At 39.0% G+C, this 22,619-nt stretch overlaps 1 protein-coding gene and 1 pseudogene across 2 annotated transcripts; one reads left to right on the top strand and one right to left on the bottom strand.

The window, feature by feature from the left end:
• The first annotated feature begins 2,325 nt into the window (after positions 1 to 2,325).
• Positions 2,326 to 5,490, top strand: LOC129536059 (olfactory receptor 6C68-like; annotated as a pseudogene).
• Positions 5,491 to 7,012: 1,522 nt separating this feature from the next.
• LOC129536401 (olfactory receptor 6C2-like) lies at positions 7,013 to 8,691 on the bottom strand. Of its 2 annotated transcripts, XM_088836705.1 has the most exons (2): positions 8,676 to 8,691; positions 7,013 to 7,953 (listed from the first exon to the last, which is right to left on the bottom strand). In XM_088836705.1, exons 1-2 carry the CDS (start codon positions 8,689 to 8,691, stop codon positions 7,013 to 7,015), a joined length of 957 nt encoding a protein of 318 aa, XP_088692831.1. The 2 variants fall into 2 exon arrangements, with proteins under 2 accessions (XP_088692831.1, XP_055251281.1); XM_055395306.2 differs by lacking the exon at positions 8,676 to 8,691 and having other exon boundaries at positions 7,013 to 7,954.
• Positions 8,692 to 22,619: the final 13,928 nt, after the last annotated feature.

The raw sequence follows: 22,619 nt of genomic DNA on the forward strand, positions 1-22,619 counted from the left end.
CGACTTAGCGCATGCACATGTCAATCTTAAGAGCAGGAAAATGTGATTAGGCTTTCCAAGTTCTTTAAATCTAAGTTCAAGAAACAGCTACGTATTGCCTATTAATATTCTATTTAGATATCCACATGTGAAAGAAATTCAGAAATCTGTCAAGTTTCCTTCTTTGCTTGTGTTAATTAATATCTGTGGAGGCTGGCACAGAACACCCAACCTTATTTAGAACCACCAAAATCTCACAATTATTCTTCAGTTCTCTTACCCTCTGTTAAAGAGATTTAATAAAATCTCTGAGGATGAATAAACATTCTGCCCACAGAATAAGATGCATATTGATCAAAAACATTTCATTAATCTTACAATTTCATACACTTGAAATACAAATCCCAAGAGTGTGCTCTTTTGTTACAGCTCTTGATTAAAGCTGAAATTTAGCTCTGTCTAAAGGCAATGCCAAAGAATGCTCAAACTACTGCACAATTGCACTCATCTCACACGCTAGTAAAGTCATGCTCAAAATTCTCCAAGCCAGGCTTCAGCAATATGTGAATCGTGAACTTCCAGATGTTCAAGCAGGTTTTAGAAAAGGCAGAGGCACCACAGATCAAATTGCCAACATCTGCTGGATTATGGAGAAAGCAAGAGAGTTCCAGAAAAACATCTATTTCTGCTTCATTGACTATGCCAAAGCCTTTGACTGTGTGGATCACAATAGACTGTGGAACATTCTGAAAGAGATGGGAATACCAGACCACCTGACCTGCCTCTTGAGAAACCTGTATGAAGGTCAGGAAGCAACAGTCAGAACTGTACATGGAACAAGACTGGTTCCAAATTTGAAAGGAGTGTGTCAAGGCTGTATATTGTCACCTTGCTTATTTAACTTCTATGCAGAGTACATCATGAGGAACGCTGGGCTGGAAGAAGCACAAGCTGGAATCAAGATTGCTGGGAGAAATATCAATAATCTCAGATATGCAGATGACACCACCCTAATGGCAGAAAGAGAAGAGGAACTCAAAGGCCTCTTGATGAAAGTGAAAGAGGAGAGTGAAAAGGTTGGCTTGAAGCTCAACATTCAGAAAACGAAGATCATGGCATCTGGTCCCATCACTTCATGGGAAATAGATGGGAAAACAGTGGAAACCATGTCAGACTTTATTTTTTTGGGCTCCAAAATCACTGCGGATGCTGATTGCAGCCAAGAAATTAAAAGACGCTTACTCCTTGGAAGGAAAGTTATGACCAAGCTAGATAGCATATTAAAAAGCAGAGACATTACTTTGCCAACCAAGGTCTGTCTAGTCAAGGCTATGATTTTTCCCGTGGTCATGTATGGATGTGAGAGTTGGACTTTGAAGAAAGCTGATCGCCGAAGAATTGATTCTTTTGAACTGTGGTGCTGGAGAAGAGCCTCTTGAGAGTCCCTTGGACTGCAAGGAGATCCAACCAGTCCGTTCTAGAGGAGATCAATCCTGGGTGTTCATTGGAGGGACTGATGCTAAAGCTGAAACTGCAATACTTTGGCCACCTCATGCGACCAGTTGACTCACTGGAAAAGACTCTGATGCTGGGAGCGATTGGGGGTAGGAGGAGACGGGGACGACAGAGAATGAGGTGGCTGGATGGCATCACCGACTCGATGGACATGAGTTTGAGTGAACTCCAGGATTTGGTGATGGACAGGGAGGCCTGGCATGCTGTGGTTCATGGGGTCGCTAAGAGTCGGACACGACTGAGCGACTGAACTGACCTGAAATAAGAAATGATATAAGTGGTTCAAGGAAACATCTTGTTTGGAAAGAAAGTCATTTATAAGTACTTCAAAAGCTTTGTCCTCCAAGAAAACATTGGGATGTATTCATCATATCTGGGCTTTCTTGAAAATAATTTTGATTGTATTGGTTTTAAAAGATGGGATGGGGTCACAAAATATATATTTTGAGTATGTCAATATGTTTTTGAAATATTTCAGCACTGATATAAGGCAACCTAAGTGAATTAATGTTGTAAGTGAGAGAAGAAAAGGAATAAATGAGGAAGATATTAAGGGCACACATATAATAAAACCAGGTGACAAACTAAATGGGAGGAGAAAAAAAAAGAAACACAGAATGCTATTCTAAGAAATATAGAACTGACAGGGAAGGAGTGAAAACAGTGAGTATCACATTTAAAATCTTGAAATATGCATTATGAGCACAACATACAGTGAGAAATTCATTGGTTTTGCCACCAGAAATCCATCTCAAAAGAATATTTCCCCCTCTTCTGAGTTTCTTCTCTTTCAGATTTCCACACAGTTTGGGAGGAAGCGTGGAGCCAGGAATGAGAAACCATATAGCAGTCACCACGTTCATCCTCCTTGGACTTACAAATGACCCACAACTGCAGAGTGTGACTTTCATATTTCTACTCACCACCTACATGTTGAGTGTAATTGGAAACCTGGCCATCCTCATCCTCATATTGGTCAATTCCCACCTTAAAACTGCGATGCACTTTTTACTCCAAAATTTTTCCTTCTTAAAAATCTTATTCACTTCTACCAGCATTCCTAGATTCTTGTACAGTATGTCATCAGGTGATAGGACCATTACCTATAATGCTTATGTATGCCAACTATTTTTTAAAGACCTGTTTGGAATAACAAGTTTTTTTTCTCTTGGCTGCCATGTCTTACGGTTGCTATGTAGCCAGCTGCAAACCCCTGTATTACATGACCATCATGAACCACAGGGTCTGCAAAAGACTCACCTTCTGCTGTTGGATGACCACTGTGTTGATCATGATCCCACCATTTATCTAGGAACTGAGACTGGAATTCTATGACTAATGTTTTTGACCACTTTTTTTGTGATGCTAAACCTGTCCAGAAGATCACATGCTTAGATACACGGTTCATGGAGAAGATGGTTATCATCTGTTCTGCATTAATTCTCATAGTGACTCTCATGTTTGTGGTTTGGTCCTCTGTAAGTATTATCCGGGCTTCCCTGGTGGCTCAGAGGTTAAAGCGTCTGCCTCCAATGCGGGAGACCCCGGTTCGATCCCTGGGTCGGGAAGATCCCCTGGAGAAGGAAACGGTAACCCACTCCAGTATTCTTGCCTGAAGAATCCCATGGACGGAGAAGCCTGGTAGGCTACAGTCCACGGGGTCGCAGAGTCGGACACCACTGAGTGACGGAACGGAACGGAAGTATTATCCGGAGAAGGCAATGGCACCCTACTCCAGTACTCTTGCCTGGAGAATCCCACGGACTGCAGCATACCAGGCTCCTCCGTCCATGGGATCGCTGAGTCAGACACCACAGAGCGACTTCACTTTCACTTTTCACTTTCATTCATTGGAGAAGGAAATGGCAACCCACTCCAATGTTCTTGCCTGGAGAATCCCAGGGACGGGGGAGCCTGGTGGACTGCCGTCTATGGGGTCGCACAGAGTCGGACACGACTGAAGCGAATTAGAAGCAGCAGCAGCAGTAGCAAGTATTATCCAAACAATTCTAAGATTCCCCTCTGCCCAGAGATGGAACAAGGCATTTTCCACCTGTTCTCCCCACTGAATTGTGTTTCCATTACCTTTGGCAGCTGTATATTTATCTATATCAAAAATTCAGGAAAAGATGAAAAGGAAATTAATAACAGTGTGTCAGTATTAACAATATCCATCTCCCCCATGCTAAATCCATTTATCTATACCCCGAGAAACAAACAAATGAAACAAGATTTTAATGAATTAGTCAGAAAAATTACATTCTTCTCAAGGAGTTATGAGGAAGCAACAGTTAGAACTGGACATGGAACAACAGACTGGTTCCAAATCGGGAAAGGAGTACGTCAAGGCTGTATATTGTCACCCTGCTTATTTACCTTGTATGCAGAGTACATCATGAGAAACACTGGGCTAGAGGAAGCACCAGCTGGAATCAAGATTGCTGGGAGAACTATCAATAACCTCAGATATGCAGATGATACCACCCTTATGGCAGAAAGTGAAGAAAACTAAAAGGCCTCTTGATGAATGTGAAAGAGGAGAGCTTAAAGCTCAACATTCAGAAAACTAAGATCATGGCATCTGGTCCCATCACTTCATGGCAATTAGATAGGGAAACAGTAGACACTGTGGCTGACTTTATTTTTTGGGCTCCAAAATCACTGCAGATGGTGATTGCAGCCATGAAATTAAAAGACGCTTACTCCTTGGAAGGAAAGTTATGACCAACCTAGACTACATATTAAAAAGCAGAGACATTACTTTGCCAACAAAGGTCTGTCTAGTCAAGGCTATGGTTTTGCCAGTGGTCGTGTATGGATGTGAGAGTTGGACTATAAAGAAAGCTGAGTGCCAAAGAATTGATGCTTTTGAACGGTGGTGTTGGAGAAGACTCTTGAGAGTCCCTTGGATGGCAAGAAGATCCAACCAGTCCATCCTAAAGGAGATCAGGCCTGGGTGTTCACTAAAGGAGTGATGTTGAAGCTGAAACTGCAATACTTTGGCCACCTGATGCAAAGAGCTGACTCATTTGAAAAGACCCTGTTGCTGGGAAAGATTGAGGGCAGGAGGAGAAGGGGACGACAGAGGATGAGATGGTTAGATGGCATCACCGACTCAATGGACATGAGTTTGGCTTGACTCCAGGAGTTGGTGATGGACAGGGAGACCTGGCGTGCTGTGGTTCATGGGGTCGCAAAGAGTCAGACACTACTAAGTGACTGAACTGAACTGAAAGATTGTTTCAGTTTACAAGGTCTAACACAAGAAAAGCAGTAGCTCAAAATTCAATTTATTAATTAATAATTTAGCAATAAACTCCATTAATTATTAAATAACATATTAAATTAATAGCCAATTTTAATAAAACAAGGTATAGCTTAATACTTATTAGGGAGTTATGCCCTTGGATTATAATATTTAGGAGACTTGCACTGGTACAAAAAAATAAGAAAGTGAGGCAATTTGATATTAGTAATTTTAAGGTCTCTCTATCATATAAGTTGTAACAAATAAAAAAGAAGGTGTCATAGTTTCATGTGTCAACTTGACAGAGTTAATGAACACCCATATAGCTGGTAAAATATTTCAGAGTGTGTCTGTAAGGGTGTTTCTGGAAAAGATTAGCATTTGAATCTGTAGACTGGCTAAAGAAGATGGCCCTCAACAAAGCAAGTGGGCATCTTCCAATTTACTGAAGGCCTGACTAGAACAAAAAGACAGAGGAAAGGTAAATATGATCTCCACTTGAAACTGGGCAACATTTTATCGTGCTTTGGCACTGACAGTTCTGGTTCATGGGGCCTCAATCTTGGACCAGGATTTCCAAGATTGGCACCCTGTTTTGTTTATTTGTGTTTTTTGCCTTGCTGTGTGTCATGGAGGGGTTGAAACTTCACCCCTTGCAGTGGCAGTGCAGAATTTTAACCATTGGACCACCAGGAATGTCCAGGCCCCCAGGTTTTAAAGACTTCAAACTTGTTTCCCTTGCGGCTTAGCTGGTAAAGAACCCGCCTGCAATGCAGGAGAACTGGGTTTGATCCCTGTGTTGGGAAGATCCCCTTGAGAAGGGAAAGACTACCCACTCCAGTATTTTTTCCTGGAGAATTCCATGGACTATATAGTCCATGGGGTCACAAGAGTCGGACACGACTGGGTGACATTCACATTCACTTTTTCAAATTTGAACTAGAACTTAAACCTTGAATTTCCCTGGTTCTCCAGTTTGCAGATGGTAGCTTGTTGGATTTTTCAGACTCCATGATCCTGTGTTTCAATTACCATGATAAATCTCACCTTATATCTATCAATTCGGTTCAGTTGCTCAGTCGTGTCCGACTCTTTGAGACCCCATGAATCACAGCATGCCAGGCCTCCCTGTCCATCACCAACTCCCAGAGTTCACTCAAACTCATGTCCATCGAGTCGGTGATGCCATCCAGCCATCTCATTCTCTGTCGTCCCCTTCTCCTCCTGCCCCCAATCCCTGCCAGCATCAGAGTCTTTTCCAGTGAGTCAGCTCTTCGCATGAGGTGGCCAAAGTATTGCAGTTTCAGCTTTAGCATCAGTCCTTCCAATGAACACCCAGGACTGATCTCCTTTAGAATGGACTGGTTGGATCTCCTTGCAGTCCAAGGGACTCTCAAGAGTCTTCTCCAGCACCACAGTTCAAAAGCATCAATTCTTTGGCGATCAGCTTTATTCACCTTACCTATATTTAGGACTTGTATTGTATTATGTGTTTCAACACTAGTGTTGCTTTATCATCAAATGGGTGGTTTTATGATTTTAATTTCTCAGTAGATTTTAATAAAATCACTGACATCCCACTGATGAATTAATGTAGATACTTCTTCACCTGAGAGAAACTCCCGTGAATCTAAACTCGAAATCTTTGGACTTTAAACTTTCTTATATAAGGTAGATGTGGATCTCATATTTTCCTCTCTAGCAATAAAATCCTTTCCTTTTTGTTCAAACTAACCCATCTTCAGAAGTTAATTACTGCTTGAGAAGACCAAATGTAATAACATATATATGTATATATATATGTAATCATATATATATAAATATATATATATATACTTTTTGGATGTTTACATTTAAAGTAAGACAATGGATACTATGACTCCATTAATATTCCCACCAGTTCAAGAATTCAATTTTTTTTCCATACAAGATTTAATAGTTATTTCATTTATTGTAGCCAGATAAGGGTTTAGATAAGTCCTTTCTCCTAGAAGTCTAATTTCATATTCTTTTGATATGAGATGTCATCTTGCAGAAAGTTCATTTTCAACAGGAGTTGAAATGGTGCAACTTGTATATTTCATTGAATAGTGAACCATTGAACCACTGAAAAGATGGTTTTGGATCCGAGATTAAATAATAACAGTGGTATGAGAAACTTAATATAAACAGACAATAGACCAGGGTATGTTAGTTAAGTAGTGAAGATTATGACATTAAGGACAAATGCTCTTTTTATATTCATACTTTATGCTTAATTTCAACATTTTTTTACTTCTTTGAAATCAATGAAATTCTTTTGATTAATTCAGTAAAAGATTCTTTCACTTGTTTGTTCCTCAGGCTATATATAAATGGGTTTAACATGGGGGCAACTGAAGTCGTAAGCACTAACACACCCTTATTAATTGTCACTTCATCCTTTGCTGAAGGTTTGACATAGATGAAAATACAGCTTCCATAGGTGATAGAAACCACAATCAGGTGAGAAGAGCAGGTAGAAAAGGCCTTCATCTTTTGCTGGGCAGAAGGGAACTTTATGATGGTCTTGATGATGTATATATAGGACAGAACTACACACAGAAATGTCCCAATATCAGTCAACACAGCAAGGGCAACAACCATCTGTTCTATGAACCATGTGTCTGAACAAGAGATCTTCAGCACAGCAGAAGCATCACAGAGAAAATGATCAATGACATTATAGTCACAGAATTCCAGATTTAAGCCCAGGCAAAGTGGTGGAAATATAACCAGCCAACCTGCTATCCAACAGCAAATAACAAGTCTTCCACTGATTCTACTGTTCATGATGGCTGCATAATGTAAAGGTTTACAGATGGCCATATAGCGGTCATAGGACATGATGGCCAGGAGAAAAAATTCTGTTGCTCCAAAAAGGAAGATAAAAAATAGTTGACTGACACAGGCATTATAGGAAATAGTTTTGTCCCCAGTTGATAAGCTGTATAAGAATCTGGGAATGCAGACTGTGGTGAATAAGGTTTCTAAAAAGGAGAAGTGTTTGAGGAAAAAGTACATGGCAGTTTTCAGGCGAGAGTCTACTAAAGTGAGTATAATGATGGTCAGATTCCCAGTGACACTCAATAAGTAGGAGACAAGCAGAAATATAAAAATCACTACCTGCATTGGAGGGTCATCTGTCAGTCCCAAGAGTATGAATATAGGTAATGATGTATGGTTTCTCATTGCTGACTTGGACTTCTTCTCAAGCTCCTCACAAAGTCAAGTGACATTGGACTGAGAAAACTTGTATGAAATTAAGAGGCCATGGATATTGGGTAAAAAATAAAATCCAATCAATACAATTAATATTAATTTTATTCTTTGACTTGACAATGACTGATCATAACTCTGGGATTATCAGGTCTTTTAACATGTGTTATGTTTATAAGCATCTTCAATATTGTTTTCTGAAATAAGTTTGTTCTATTGTCCATATTTTTAGATCTCCTTGCATGCCCTTGAATCTCTATTTTTCAAGTCACCTAAATTCCGTCTTCTACTGTCTGAAATGTTTTTAGTTATAGAAATAGAAAGGATCATCTAAGTGATGTGATTTTTTGTTATTATAATGTTATTTTTCTCCTATTAATTCTTTACTACTCCCAAGTTTGAATGAACTCACAAGCTGCTTAAAATTTTGGTGCCTGTTAAATGCAAATAAATGGCTGAGTTTGACATTTTATACAGTCTATATGTCATATGTGCAGTATTTGAATGTTTGCTATTACTGCAATGACCAAATAAGTTATTTCATTTTATATATTTTACTTTTGGTATCAGAATTGTCATCCAAATACCACTGATGCTTTTCCATTTTGCTATTTATCTTGAAGTTTCTATATCAATACCCAATTTTCCCGCCATTTTAACCCTGGTAGAAATAGTGTTTAACAAGTACTATGTAAACAAGTAGTCATATACATATACAGTCAGAAAAAACAAAACTGGGAGCTGACTGTGGCTTAGATCATGAATTCCTTATTGCCATAATCAGACTTAAATTGAAGAAAGTGGGGAAAACCACTAGACCATTCAGATATGACCTAAATCAAATCCTTTATGACTATACAATGGAAGTGAGAAATAGATTTAAGGAACTAGATCTGAAAGACAGAGTGCCTGATGAACTATGGACAGAGGTTCATGACATTGTACAGGAGACAAAAATCAAGACCATCCCCAAGTAAAAGAAACGAAAAGAAAAATGGCTGTCTGAGGAGGCCTTACAAATAGCTGTGACAAGAAGAGGAGTGAAAAGCAAAGGAGAAAAGGAAAGATATATCCATTGGAATACAGAGTTCCAAAGAATAGCAAAGAGAGATAAGAAAGCCTTCCTGGCTATTGTAAACAGTGCTGTGATGAACACTGGAGTACTTGTGTCTCTTTCAATTCTGGTTTCCTCAGTGTGTATGCCCAGGAGTGTGATTGCTGGGTCGTATGGCAGTTCTATTAATAGCCAGGACATGGAAGCAACCTAGATGTCCATCTGCAGATGAATGGATAAGAAAGTTGTGGTACATATACACAATGGAGTATTACTCAGCAATTAAAAAGAATACATTTGAATCAGTTCTAATGAGGTGGATGAAACTGGAGCCTATTATACAGAGTGAAGTAAACCAGAAAGAAAAATACCAATATAGTATACTAACACATATATATGGAATTTAGAAAGACGGTAATGATAACCCTGTATGTGAGACAGCAAAAGACACACAATATATAGGACAGTCTTTTGGACTCTGGGAGAGGGCAAGGGTGGGATGATTTGGGAGAATGGCATTGAAATATATATACTATCATATGTGAAATGAATCGCCAGTAGGTTCGATGCATGATATAGGATGCTGGTTGAACCAGAGGGATGAATCAGAGAGATGTTATGGGGAGGGAGGTGGGGGGGGTTCAAGATGGGGAACACATGTACACTCGGGGTAGATTCATGTCAATGTATGGCAAAACCAATACAATAATGTAAAGTAATTAGTCTCCAATTAAAAAAAAAAAAAGAAAGACTTCCTCAGTGATCGGTGCAAAGAAATAGAGAAAAACAATAGAATGGGAAAGACTAGAGATTTCTTCAAGAAAATTAAAGATACCAAGGGAATATTTTATGCAAAGATGGGCACAATAAAGGACAGAAATGGTATGGACCTAACAGAAGCAGAAGATATTAAGAAGAGGTGGCAAGAATACACAGAAGAACTGTACAAAAAATATCTTCATGATCCAGATAATCACAATGGTGAGATCACTCACACTCACCTAGAGCCAGACATCCTGGAATGTGAAGTCAAGTGGGCCTTAGGAAGCATCCGAACAAAGCTAGTAGAAGTGATGGAATTCCAGTTGAGCTACTTCAAATCGTAAAAGATGATGCTATGAAAGTGATGCACTCAATATGTCAGCAAATTTGGAAAACTCAGCAGTGGCCACAGGACTGGAAAAGGTCAGTTTTCATTCCAATTCCAAAGAAAGTCAATGCCAAAGAATGCTGACTACTGCACAATTCCACTCATCTCATACGCTAATAAAGTAATGCTTAAAATTCTCCAAGCCAGGCTTCAACAATATGTGAAATGTGAACTTCCAGATGTTCAAGCTGGTTTTAGAAAAAGCAGGGGAACCAGGGATCAAATTGCCAACTTCCTCTGGATTGTCGTAAAAGCAAGAAAATTCCAGAAAAACATCTATTTCTGCTTTATTGACTATGCTAAAGCCTTTGACTGTGTAGATCGCAATAAACTGTGGACAATTCTGAAGGAGATGGGAATACCAGACCACCTGACCTGCCTCTTGAGGAACCTGTATGCAGGTCAGGAAGCAACAGTTAGAACTAGACATGGAAAAACAGACTGGTTCCAAATAGGAAAAGGAGTATGTCAAGGCTGTATATTGTCACCCTGCTTATTTAACTTATATGCAGAGTACATCATGAGAAATGTTGGGCTGGATGAAGCACAAGCTGGAATCAAGATTGCCGGGAGAAATATCAATAACCTCAGATATGCAGATGACACCATCCTTATGGCAGAAAGTTAAGAAGAACTAAAGAGCCTCTTGATGAAAGTGAAAGAGGAGAGTGAAAAATTTGGCTTAAAGCTCAACATTCAGAAAACTAAGATCATGGTATATGGTCCCATCACTTCATGGCAAATAGATGGGGAAACAGTTGAAACAATGGCTGACTTTATTTTTCTGGGCTCCAAAATCACTGTAGATGGTGATTGCAGCCAGGAAATTAAAAGATGCTTACTCCTTGGAAGGAAAGTTATGACCAACCTAGACATCATATTAAAAAGCTGAGACATTACTTTGCTAACAAAGGTCCTTCTAGTCAAGGCTATGGTTTTTCTAGTGATCATATATGGATGTGAAAGTTGGCCTATAAAGAAAGCTGAATGCCGAAGAATTGATGCTTTTGAACTGTGGTGTTGGAGAAGACTCCTGAGAGTCCCTTGGACTGCAAGGAGATCCAACCAGTCCCTCCTAAAGGAGATCAATCCTGGGTGTTCATTGGAAGGACTGATGATGAAGCTGAAACTGCAATACTTTGGCCACCTGATGCAAAGAGCTGACTCATTTGTAAAGATCCTGATGCAGAGAAAGATTGAGGGCAGAAGGAGAAGGGGATGACAGAGGATGAGATGGTTGGATTTCATCACCGACTCAACTGACATGGATTTGGATCGACTCTGGGAGTTGGTGATGGACAGGGAGGCCTGGCATGCTGCGGTTCATGGGGTCACAAAGAGTCAGACACGACTGAGTGACTGAACTCAACTGAACTGAACATAAACAAGTTACCTGGTGCTGTATGAGGTAAAGAAATTATTATAAGCAACTGAACAAACCCCTCCTGAGGAATTTAACCTCAATTGTTTGTACTTCCATGGTCACGAAAGAGAAGGGGAGACAGGATGAGACACGAGTTGTAAACCAAGGACAAATGACAATTCCTTTTCAATTATTTAACTTGAATCCTGCAACAGAGAAATAACATTAGAGGAAAAGCTGGGAAAATCCGAATAAAATCAGTATTTAATTAAATCAATTTATTTTAATTTTACTTAATTATCTTTTTCAATGAATCTTTGTCTCTTCTGAGACTCTCTCCTTTCTGTGCCTCTGTGGACTTTCCTACCACAGCGGGGTCACCTGGTGCTTCATGCTGGCTGAGTCCATGGTCACTGGGAACTCTTGGCAGGAGACAGTGTGCTGCTCTGCCTCTGACTCGGTGGCACGGGACACACAGAGAGCGCATGCAGACTCAAGACAGTGATGGAGGAGGCATCCTCACTGACTGCCTGGCCTGGTCATGACCAAGACCCATCCTTAAATCTGTATTTTAGTTATTGGTATTTGCATACAGTATAAATTCTTTAGTGGTAATAATTATACTGTGATTATGCAGGATGCTTCCAATAGGGAGAGCTGGGTGAAGGATATCTGGGAACTGGCTCCACTATTTTGTCAACACATCACCAAATACAAAAGTTTTTCATAATTAAAAAATTTACCAAATAGAAATAAAAAAGAAAGAAAACTGAAAAGGGAACAGCAGTTGCAGAGCACTTTTTATCTTTCTGGCAGTACGTTGGGGGCGGTTCTCACATGCATTATTTGTCTGGTACAATATCTACCAATCCTTTGTGCTTCATCAGCAGTATTTTTGTGATGTTCATTTTATGCCGTCTATGAATGTACAGGATATCCATTGAAATTAATGTTGACGGCTAAATTACGGCTTAATGTTAATCATAAATGTGTGAATTGCATAGATTCTGTCTATACCTTATAAGGCAAAATTATAATATCGACTAGTAGCACCTGAAGTTCTTGCAGTTTTTGACCCATTGATAACACACTTCTGTGATGAGAATGTTCATGTTTAGAAAGGAATGTTACCTATGAAGCAACTCTTCAGAGTACTTCCACCAAAGAAAGACCTTTGCTTTCCACAAACCAAAATGACATCTCTCTACAAGTTTGAGTGAAGTCTGCTTCCTGATACAGCTCTGTTCATTACCAGCTTTCCATCCCTGCTTTTCCCTTCACTAAACTGATAATGGTACTTGCAAGTTTAGCAAGTTTTGGCTAGTGTACTTCCTCCAAAAACATTTCTTGAAACTTCGTTGTGTAAGTTCTCTGCTTCTCTTTTTCCCTTCTAGCCCACTATACTTCTCTGCTACGACTAAATATGTGAATACAATTTTATTGAGACTGGGCTATGTCTTGTTCATTGAGATTTCACAGCAGTTAGCCCCATTCAACATTTATCAAAAGCTCAATAAATACTTTATTGTAAAATTCATAAATTTTTATGTACTCTTATGACTTAGACCAAGGAGTCTGTTTTTTCATATAGTGAAATTTCCATTCTCTTTTATGATACATTCTTTAAGTATGTAATTCCACTTGAGGTTCCCCAATTTTTTTCTAACAAAGGGTCGATTAGATTCTTTTGTATTTTAGCTTGAGTTATAAATGATCTAAAAATGCACGTACTTAATACACACCATATATAATTTCAGTTGTCCATTCTTTTTCATTTTAAAAATGAGGTCGTTAAAATATAAAATCAGTCTTTGCTGCTTGGCAGCACAATAAAAGACTTTCTGTCATATTTAGTACTGGACTAAAAGAAAAAGTTACTTAGAAATTTTTGCTTTGACTGGAAAGTACTGTATATTTGGCCTTCTCTCTGATAACTTATATAGTGACTAAGTCAAATATTTCCTATCCTTCAGTCATTGTCAGGATACCTTGTCACCTTCCTATGTTGCTGAATCAAAAGACATTTGCCTTAGAGGCTTTAATTGAATGGTTACTTGGAGTTTCACTGGTTGTTTTAAAAAGTGCTTTTTTAATCACTAAGAAAGTTGGATATATGCTCCCACTTGGTGCCTAGTCCCACAGTTCAGCCTAAACTAGGCTTCCATTACAAGGAAGTACTGGGCATGTTTTGCCTAAAAGTTAACTTCCTCGCCTCAACACCAGGTTAAAGGTCATAAAGGGGCCACCAGAGCATCTCTGATGGTGGGACAGGAATGAACTCTCTCTGTAGCCCAGGTACCTCCCCTCAGTCCTGTCAGCACAACTCCAGGTTATCTGACTCTATGCCAACCACCACAGTCAGCCTGTGTGTACTGAGGACAGAGACTAATCTTTTCTTCCAAAAATGCCATTATTTTCTTCTGCCACTCATTGTCAGCCTTTTTAACAATGCTCTCATGAAATTAATTGACACTGATATTGATACAGATATTAAAAAACTGGGTTTCCATTAGTATGTCTAAGACTATTAGAGAATTTGGTCACTAACTGATGAAACATAAGCAAATAAATCACTCAATGGGGATACAATTCACATGATTTATACACAGTTTTTGTTTAAAATGAAGGTGAGTGTCCTTCTAAAATTCCCCTGCATTTAGATGAAATTCATGATATTGATACATGAAAACAGCTAATCAATGACTCTCCTATAATTACTACTCATATTGAGAAGCCACACTTCGTAAGGGGTGGTTGAAACCTTTCATAAAATGTTAAAATGACAAATCATATCAGTTATTTTTGTAGAAATACTTTCCTCAGAGGAAACTATTGTTCTAATGTTCAGAAAAGGGAAAGAAAACGATTAAAAAATACTTCTCTGATAGTCGTAACCTCAGATGTTTACTGAATCCGAAGTTGCAAATGGTGAAAAAAGTCAGCCAGGAAGATCTTATGGTGGGGAGTAAGGTGGGAAGAGATGTGGGTGGTCTCTGATTATTCTTAGGAGCACAGACTCCTGCTCACAGAGAGCTGTGAAGTTGGAGTTTTCACTAAGTCATCCTCCATCTACACAAGATGATTTTCTCAACAGAAAACCTACCTCCCAGTGAGCCCTGGAAGTCTACTCTGGAACTGCAAAGCTAACAGTAGTCTAAATGGCTAGGTAGGGATCTCCTTCTGTTGATATTTGATATAATATTTGATATTTGATATACAGTTGATATTCTGTTATTTCTGGCAGAAGACATATTTCTAAACTGACAGAATTTACCTTTTAAAAAAATTGACCTAATCTTTAATTAAGTGAAACAAAGAAACATATCCTTGGTGGTCCTGTCTTAAACATTATTAATGAATCTCTTGTGTAATAGATTTTGGGGACTGAGCGGGAAACACAGACCTGGGGAAAATGTCCTCAGAGAGGTACCTGTAAATAACATTAGCATTGGAAGAGTCCAGGTATGCAAAGATTAGTATCAGATTACAAGACAAAAGTCAGCCTTCTGTTATTTTATTTCAATGTTATGCTAAGAATTTATAAGATGATAAAGACAATTTTTTCAATTTGTTAATCCTGTAAAAATGTGATTGGTGGTTAGCATCAGTATAAGGAGAGAATGGCAACCCACTCCACTTTCTTACCTGGAACATTCGATGGACAGAGGAGCCTGGTGGGCTACAGTCCATGGGGTCACTAAGAGTCGGACATGACTGAGTGACTAACACTTTCAAGTATACAGATAATAATAGAGAAAAAATCTTTTATCAAAAGGAAAGGAAATGTGAAAACTTATTGTTGATAGTTATAAAATTACTTCCCAGATCTTTATAATTCTTTTGTTTTTATATTTCATGGGATTTTTTGTTTTTACATTGAAGTAGAGTTGATTTACAATATTGTGTTAATTTCTACCTTACAGCAATTCAGTTTTACATACACATACATTCTTTTTATATTCTTTTCTATTACAGTTTATCACAGGAGATTGAGCATATTTCCTGCAACATACTGTAGTATCTTGTTGCTTATCCATTCTACATATACTAATTTCCATCTGCAAACATCAAATTCCGACTCCATCTATCCTCCACTGTATCTTCTTTTGGCAGCCACTGGTCTGTTGTCCATCCCTGTGAGTCTGTTTCTGTTTTGTAGATAAGTTCATTTGTGACATAGTTTAAATTCCACATATAAGTAATATCAAATGATATTTGTCTTTTTCTAAGTTACTTCACTTAGTATATTAATTTCTAGTTGCATCCATGTTGCTGAAAATGGCATTATTTCATTCTTTTTATGGCTGAGTAATATTTCGTTGCATATACGTACCACATCTTCTTTATCCATTCATTTTTGAAGGACGTTTAGGTTGTTTATCATGGTACATTGTATTTCTTTACTTATTTATGGTATTATTCTATTTCATTAAAATTTTCCATACATATTTTTGCATATGTTTACATATATTTTATATTTATTCATGTTCATATATCTTATATTTAGTTTGCTTTATAAGCACATTTAATAATACTTTCTCTATGATTAGATTCTAATATATCTATGTATTATTTTCTTCAAATATCACTTTTATGAGTTCATTGAACTTCTTAATATATAAATTTACTTTGTTCCCAATATTTGGAACTACCCACTCCAATATTCTGGCCTAAATAATTCCATGAGTCCATCTTTAATTATCAACATAGGGAAATTTCTAATATTTTTAATGACTAAATTTATTTAACTGTTCAGTTCAGTTCAGTTCAGTCACTCAGTCGTGTCCGACTCTCCGCGACCCCATGAATCACAGCACGCCAGGCCTCCCTGTCCATCACCAACTCCCAGAGTTCACTCAAACTCATGTCCACAGAGTGAGTGATGCCATCCATCCATCTCATTCTCTGTCGTCCCCTTCTCCTCCCGCCCCCGACCTTTCCCAGCATCAGAGTCTTTTCCAGTGACTCAACTCGTCGCATGAGGTGGCCAAAGTATTGCAATTTTGGCTTTAGCATCAGTCCTTCCAATGAACACCCAGGATTGATCTCCCTTAGAATGGACTGGTTGGATCTTCTTGCGTACAAGGGACTCTCAAGAGTCTTCTCCAACACCCTAATCTCTCATTAATAATTAGTATCACTTAATAATTAGTAAGTTTATAAAGATATCTATATTTCTTCTATTTATGATAAAAATTATTGCTCTAAATTAAATTAAGTTTCTATAAATATTTTGCACTGATATATATTTTTTACCAGATGTGTTAAAAATATTTGTAGTCTTAATGTGGGAAAATAAATCATTAGAATGAATGTGACTTGGTGGATAACCTTCATAGATTGTTTTAGAAAAACTCAGCATTTTTCTTTGTACCAGAAAGAGTTCTTTCAACCACAGAAAAATAGATGATCAGTAGACAATTCAGTTCACAATTTTGTTTGCTTTAGTCTAAGGGGACATCTTTAGAGGGTCCTGGGAAGAATTCCCTCCAATAACGATTACAGGAATCAGAAAATAACAAATGAAAAACCAACTTCACTGCAGTGACAACCCTCTCCACTACTTAGAGGGTGAGAGAGACTTTAAGAAAAATACTAGGGGTGTGCACTGAGACACAATTCCAAATAAACTGGTCCAAACCTCATTGAATTCGCTTTCTTCTTTTGTACACTACAACACTATCACTTTTTTTTTTTTTTACAATTTCTAAAACACACTTGTTAATTTATTCTGTCAACACTTATTGAGAACTTATTCTATATTCTGTACCCTATGTTTCTTCAGGCAATGGTGGCTTTGTCCAAAAATGAAAGGCTTTATGTGAATGCAGGGCAGACCACAACTTGTGATGACTCAGCCAAATAGCACTTGAGAGACACTTTCCAACTTCAGGGACAATGTCTTATATTTATGGCACATGAAAGAATTTAGCCAAATGATGGGAATTTCATACAGGTGGCCTTACCTAGAATTCAGTAGCCATAGGGTGAACAACCTGTGGCTTGAGTATGAATTACACATATACACATTTGGGAGTTGTAAATAAGTCTATTTTTTTTTTTTTCAGGGACGATTGGGATGAGATTCAAGATTTATAGGAATTTTTGTGATGAACAAAATTTTCTGTTAAGTGGCAAAGTAATTGAGTGCCGGAGCCTACCGGCAAAGAGAACAAATCCGGATCGCAATGAAGTAGAAGCCTGAGAAAAGAATTAAGGAGTAAAGAATGGGGTCGAGAGGACTGAATGCTCGTGAAGCAAATCAGTGACTTTATTGAAGAAGGCTAGGGTTTATTTACCAAGTGAGATAGTGGGACAGGGTACATAAAAAATACCAAGTCATTTACCAGGTTAATTATTACATCTATAGAAGATTACAAAGGCTTGTTTGCTTTCTAAGACAAGCTTGGCATTTAGACTAATGCTCACGAGATAAGAAAAACAAGTCCGCAGGCTGTAAAAATTAGGGAGTACATTCTTAATCTATTTTAAGAGATAAGGAAAACATACCTACATAAATCTGGGGGAAAAAACAGGAAACCAAGCAAAGGGTTATTTGCTCTGTTTTTTTCAAGGAAGAACAAAGGCCTGGTAAACGTTTTATAACTCTCTTAAGGGGTGGCGGGACAGGGAACAGCACTTACAAGGCGTTCCCAGGGCCGACATTTGGGGCCTTGTTCAGGCCGGCTCCCCACATCTCCCCCTTTCTTTTTTATTAAGAAAAGAAAAAGGACCAGGCTCTTTGTTTTATTCCAGGAGAAAAGGCAGTCAATTTTAGTAATACGTGAAAACATCATGATTCTTTCAGTAACTGAATTCATAATACATTGCAGGAAACATGGTTCACAACAAAGGAGACAAAGTATGATTACAAATATTATAAGTAAGGTTTTCCACCAATCACTATGGAACAAGGATTTAACTTGTTCCCAAAATGGGGGCGAGGGATCTTGCATAGGTCTGATCTGATGCTGCAAGTCATCAACAGCATTAGATATATTGGTGGACAGATCAGGAATATAAACACAGCACTCTACTTTTATAACAGCACAGGTTCCTCCCTGAGCAGCTGTAAGAATGTCCAGGGGCATTCGGTTTTGTAGAACAGCCTTACTCATCTGTTTTTGTTCTTCATTCAATGCTTCTATAGCCTTTTTTGTGTCCAGTAACGCCTGTTGAATAAAATTTGTTAAAGCGTCCACATGGGTCATTATATCTGCTGTTCCAATAGAAGGGACAAATACTGCTGCTAAATAATCATACCAGTGGAACACAGCTCGAGACCAACGTGCTTTCAAAAGGGGAAGATTAGCGGGGTTTTTCATAGGAGAGCAAGTGATTTGACCAGGAGCAAACACAAATCCAAGGCTACAGCATCCCACCCAACCAACAGGAAGCCAGGGCCAAACATTAGAGACACAAATCCATTTTGTCCCATTAGGAGCCACCCATCTTATACCGGGACTGTTTTCCCAATCAGATCCTGGCCAGAGGGTGGGAGCATTACAATTAAAAGTTACATTAATCACCCGACTACACATAGAAATAGGGCTAATACCCACATGCTTCAACAGTTTGCCAAAATCTTTTTCCCCAAAACGGGGTTGATGTTCTTGTTGTTCCCAGCAAATGTCCACTCATCTCAGTAACTGTCCTTTCTCCAGGGTCATCCAAAAATACTCATCCCAGATCTGATAATCTCCAAAAAATCGACTCGTATGAGTCTTATTTTTGTTGGTATTAGAATAAGTGTAGTATGCATCTTCAACAGCCTTATAACTCACATTAACGTTGAACTGTAGAGAGGAACTCGCCTTCTGATTACCCGTGTCGTTACACTCGGGAAGGGCAGAGACATTTAGAGTGTTGAGACCGTGGGAAAACAAACACTGTCAAATTGATATCTGCTACATACAAAAGAAGTACAACCCAGAGTTGTAAAAATCGTGTTTTGTTTTTTCTTAAAAAGATCACCCTGGGCTGGGGGCAGGTTGGGGGGGGAAGGAGCGGGTAGGGAGTGTCTTAAATAAAAAGTGAAAGCAGGCAAGCAGGCCTTTTCTCTCTGGTTTATTTTAACCTGTCGACTCAACGCTGTTATTTAAGAACTGAGGTGCCGCTTGGCCGCGTCGTCTCCACGCCTGGGACTGGAAGAGTTAAAGCTCGTCTGTAACCACTGACCATGCAGCCTGCTGCCCGCCCCCTCCTCCCCTCCAGGCCCTGCGCACCCACCCTGCGCCCACTGATGGCCCCGGGGGGTGGGGTGGGGTGACCGCGGGCGCACGAGGGGCCCAGCTAGGAAAAGATATGAATGGCCTGGGTGGCGGGAGTGCGGCAGGCCGGGCACTCCGGCTCGCTCTTGCCGCTGATGCGGACGGCGCAGTCCATGCAGAAGAGGTTGTGCCGCAATTGAGTTTCCCATTTGTTATAAAACACTGAAGTGGTTCTAACTTTAGTTGTTAGTGTGAGCTCTGGGCTTCCCTGGTAGCTAAGACAGTAAAGAATCCACTTGCAATGCAGGAGATCTGAGTTCAGTCTCAAGATCCTGGGGAGAAGGGAATGGCTGCCCACTCCAGTATTCTTACCTGGAGAATCCCATGGACAGAGGAGCCTGGCAGGGTCACATGAAAGGCAGACGTGACTGAACAACTAAGCACACATACATAGGAGCTCCAGGTAGACAAAATAGACAGACTTTCCAAATTCTTGTCTTTTCAAAGTCTATTTTGAAGTGAATTCACTGGCAAAAGGGAAGATATAGGGGGATGGAATAATTGGATTCTTTTAGCTGGTCAAGTTTAAGAGTTACTCCTGGAAGACATCTGGGAAAATGAAGAGAATAACAGCTGCTGAGAAAATTGCCTTTTCAGGGAGTGTTTAACCGGAGGATTCCTACTTGCTGTTTCTCATAAATCCTTTGTTCCTTTTCAAGTGGAGCAGCATGCTGCTCCCAGGAACTGAGGTCATTATGTGAGACAGGCTTGAGTCTTCTTTAGTAAACATTCTCTTTACCACAAAACTGCTTGGTCTCGATCTCCTTTCTTGAGATATAGATTGTCCCCTGACCTTGTGACCATTATTATCCCTTGTTCCCTTGGTAATGGTTGCTGTACGTTTGGTTTTCTGATCTTTATCATTGTCGAAAGAAATTTCTTGTACCACAGCCTATATATACTCACAAAAAAATCGTTAAACCACCTGTGCTTCATCAGAGCTTGGGTCCCCGTGTCTTTCTTTCTCTCTCTCTCTCTCTCAGGCTAATTCTCTGGAGCGTAGAAACCCGTCGTGCTCACTCTCCTGCCCGGGCTTCTAAGACCCCACCCTGAGAAGGCGCCCTGTGCCTTCACCCCCTTGAGAGGGTGCCCTGTGCCTTCGTGAGTGATGCAAGCCCTGTGTCAAGGGCTTTATTGGTTCTCTGCATAAACCAGGGAATATCAGCCTTTTTATCTTTCACTTTCTTATAGTTGACTCCGGACCACCAGGTTCCAGTCCATTAAAGGATCCCAACACTGCTTCTCATTATTTCTTCCCAAATAATACTGAACTGAACTGAATACAAAAATGGCAAAGTGAATTCTACAGTAGAGGTGGACAAACATTTTCTGCAAAAGGTCAGACAGTAAACACTTTCACCTTTTTGGGCCCTGAAGGTGTCTGTTAAATACTCAACTTTGCCATTAAAAAAGTAGCTGTAGATATTATGCAAATGGTGAGAATATACGATCTTTTTTTTTATAAGAACCAGTGTGGATAGATTCTACTCTCCGGACTTAAGTTTCTGTCTCTTACTCCAGAATGCGGGCCTTACTCCTAAGTAGCTTTCCCAGTGTTCAGCTAGAATCCTATCATTGAGGAGATATTTATTCACAAGGGCTATTTACTTTGGCCGGGTCAAAACTCCAAGCCCAATGACTGCTTGGCCTCTACTATCTCTGTCGAATGCTCAGCATTATCACTGGTGAACATGGACTACACTTTCCCTACATTTATTTAGTCAGTTGCTCAGCCAAGGACATAAGGGGAACTCATGTCCAGATTCCACTTCAATGCAGCCCTGACTGGAGGATACTAACGATTTCAACTGATCTGACCTTTACCAACTAAACTCAGAGAGACTGTCATGTTGAGCTTAGTCTCTGTCTCATAGTGTGGACTGAAATAGTGCTAATTGTGGAGTCCATTTACATAATTTCTCTTTTCTAGAGGGAAATTTGAGCTGCTTGTCAAAAATTTTCTCATATACTCGATTCAGTTTCATGATTATTCAAGAAAGAAAATATGGTTTCAAATGCCTTTTCTGACAGAGATGGAAGCCAAAGTACTAATTTTTGTTTTATTGTTTTTATGTGTGCATGTGTGTTTGAATGCTAACATGCTATTATTATACAGGTGTGGTCTAAAATTTTCACCTGTTTCTTGACGTAAACTCTCTTGTATCTTTTGTGGATCACTTTTGTTTTCAGATGCTTGATATTTATTTTCATGTTTGACTTACAATATGATTTAGTTGACAAGCCTATTTTGAGTTCTTTTATTTTAATGTTTGTCTTGCTAATACTTTAAACAAAGATGAAATATTTCTTCCTATATGTCACATGTTTCTTTCAGTATATTTAATGAGTGTGAGTGTGAAAATTCCTCAGTTGTGTCTGACTCTTTGCGATCCTATGGACTGTAGCCCAGCAGGCTCCTCTGTCCATGGAATGTTCCAGGCAAGAATATTGGAGTGGATTACCATTTCCTTCTCCAGAGTATATTTATTATACATACGCAAATTAAAGGAGTCCAGCAAAACTATTGCTCTGAAATTTTCCCAGGAATCATAGATACTATATTTAACATGGTATACAATTCTTTTTTTGAATAATATTAGAAAAACTTAGTGAGAGATGAAGGAAGATTTTGTTTCTGAGAAATAAATTCTCATGTTCTTTTAATGACTTAAATAATTTTGATTAAGATTAAAGAGAGGGATAAATTATTTGTTCTAAGTAGTTTCACAATTAGGATTTCCAGGGAAAAATGTTTAAGCAAGCAATACATTATTTTTATCTGATGGTTTAAATCCAGTATGCTC

This window comes from Moschus berezovskii, chromosome 6, assembly GCF_049115385.1.
Source record: "Moschus berezovskii isolate FMDL1 chromosome 6, NW_MosBer_1.0, whole genome shotgun sequence".
Taxonomy (NCBI): Eukaryota; Metazoa; Chordata; class Mammalia; order Artiodactyla; family Moschidae; genus Moschus; species Moschus berezovskii.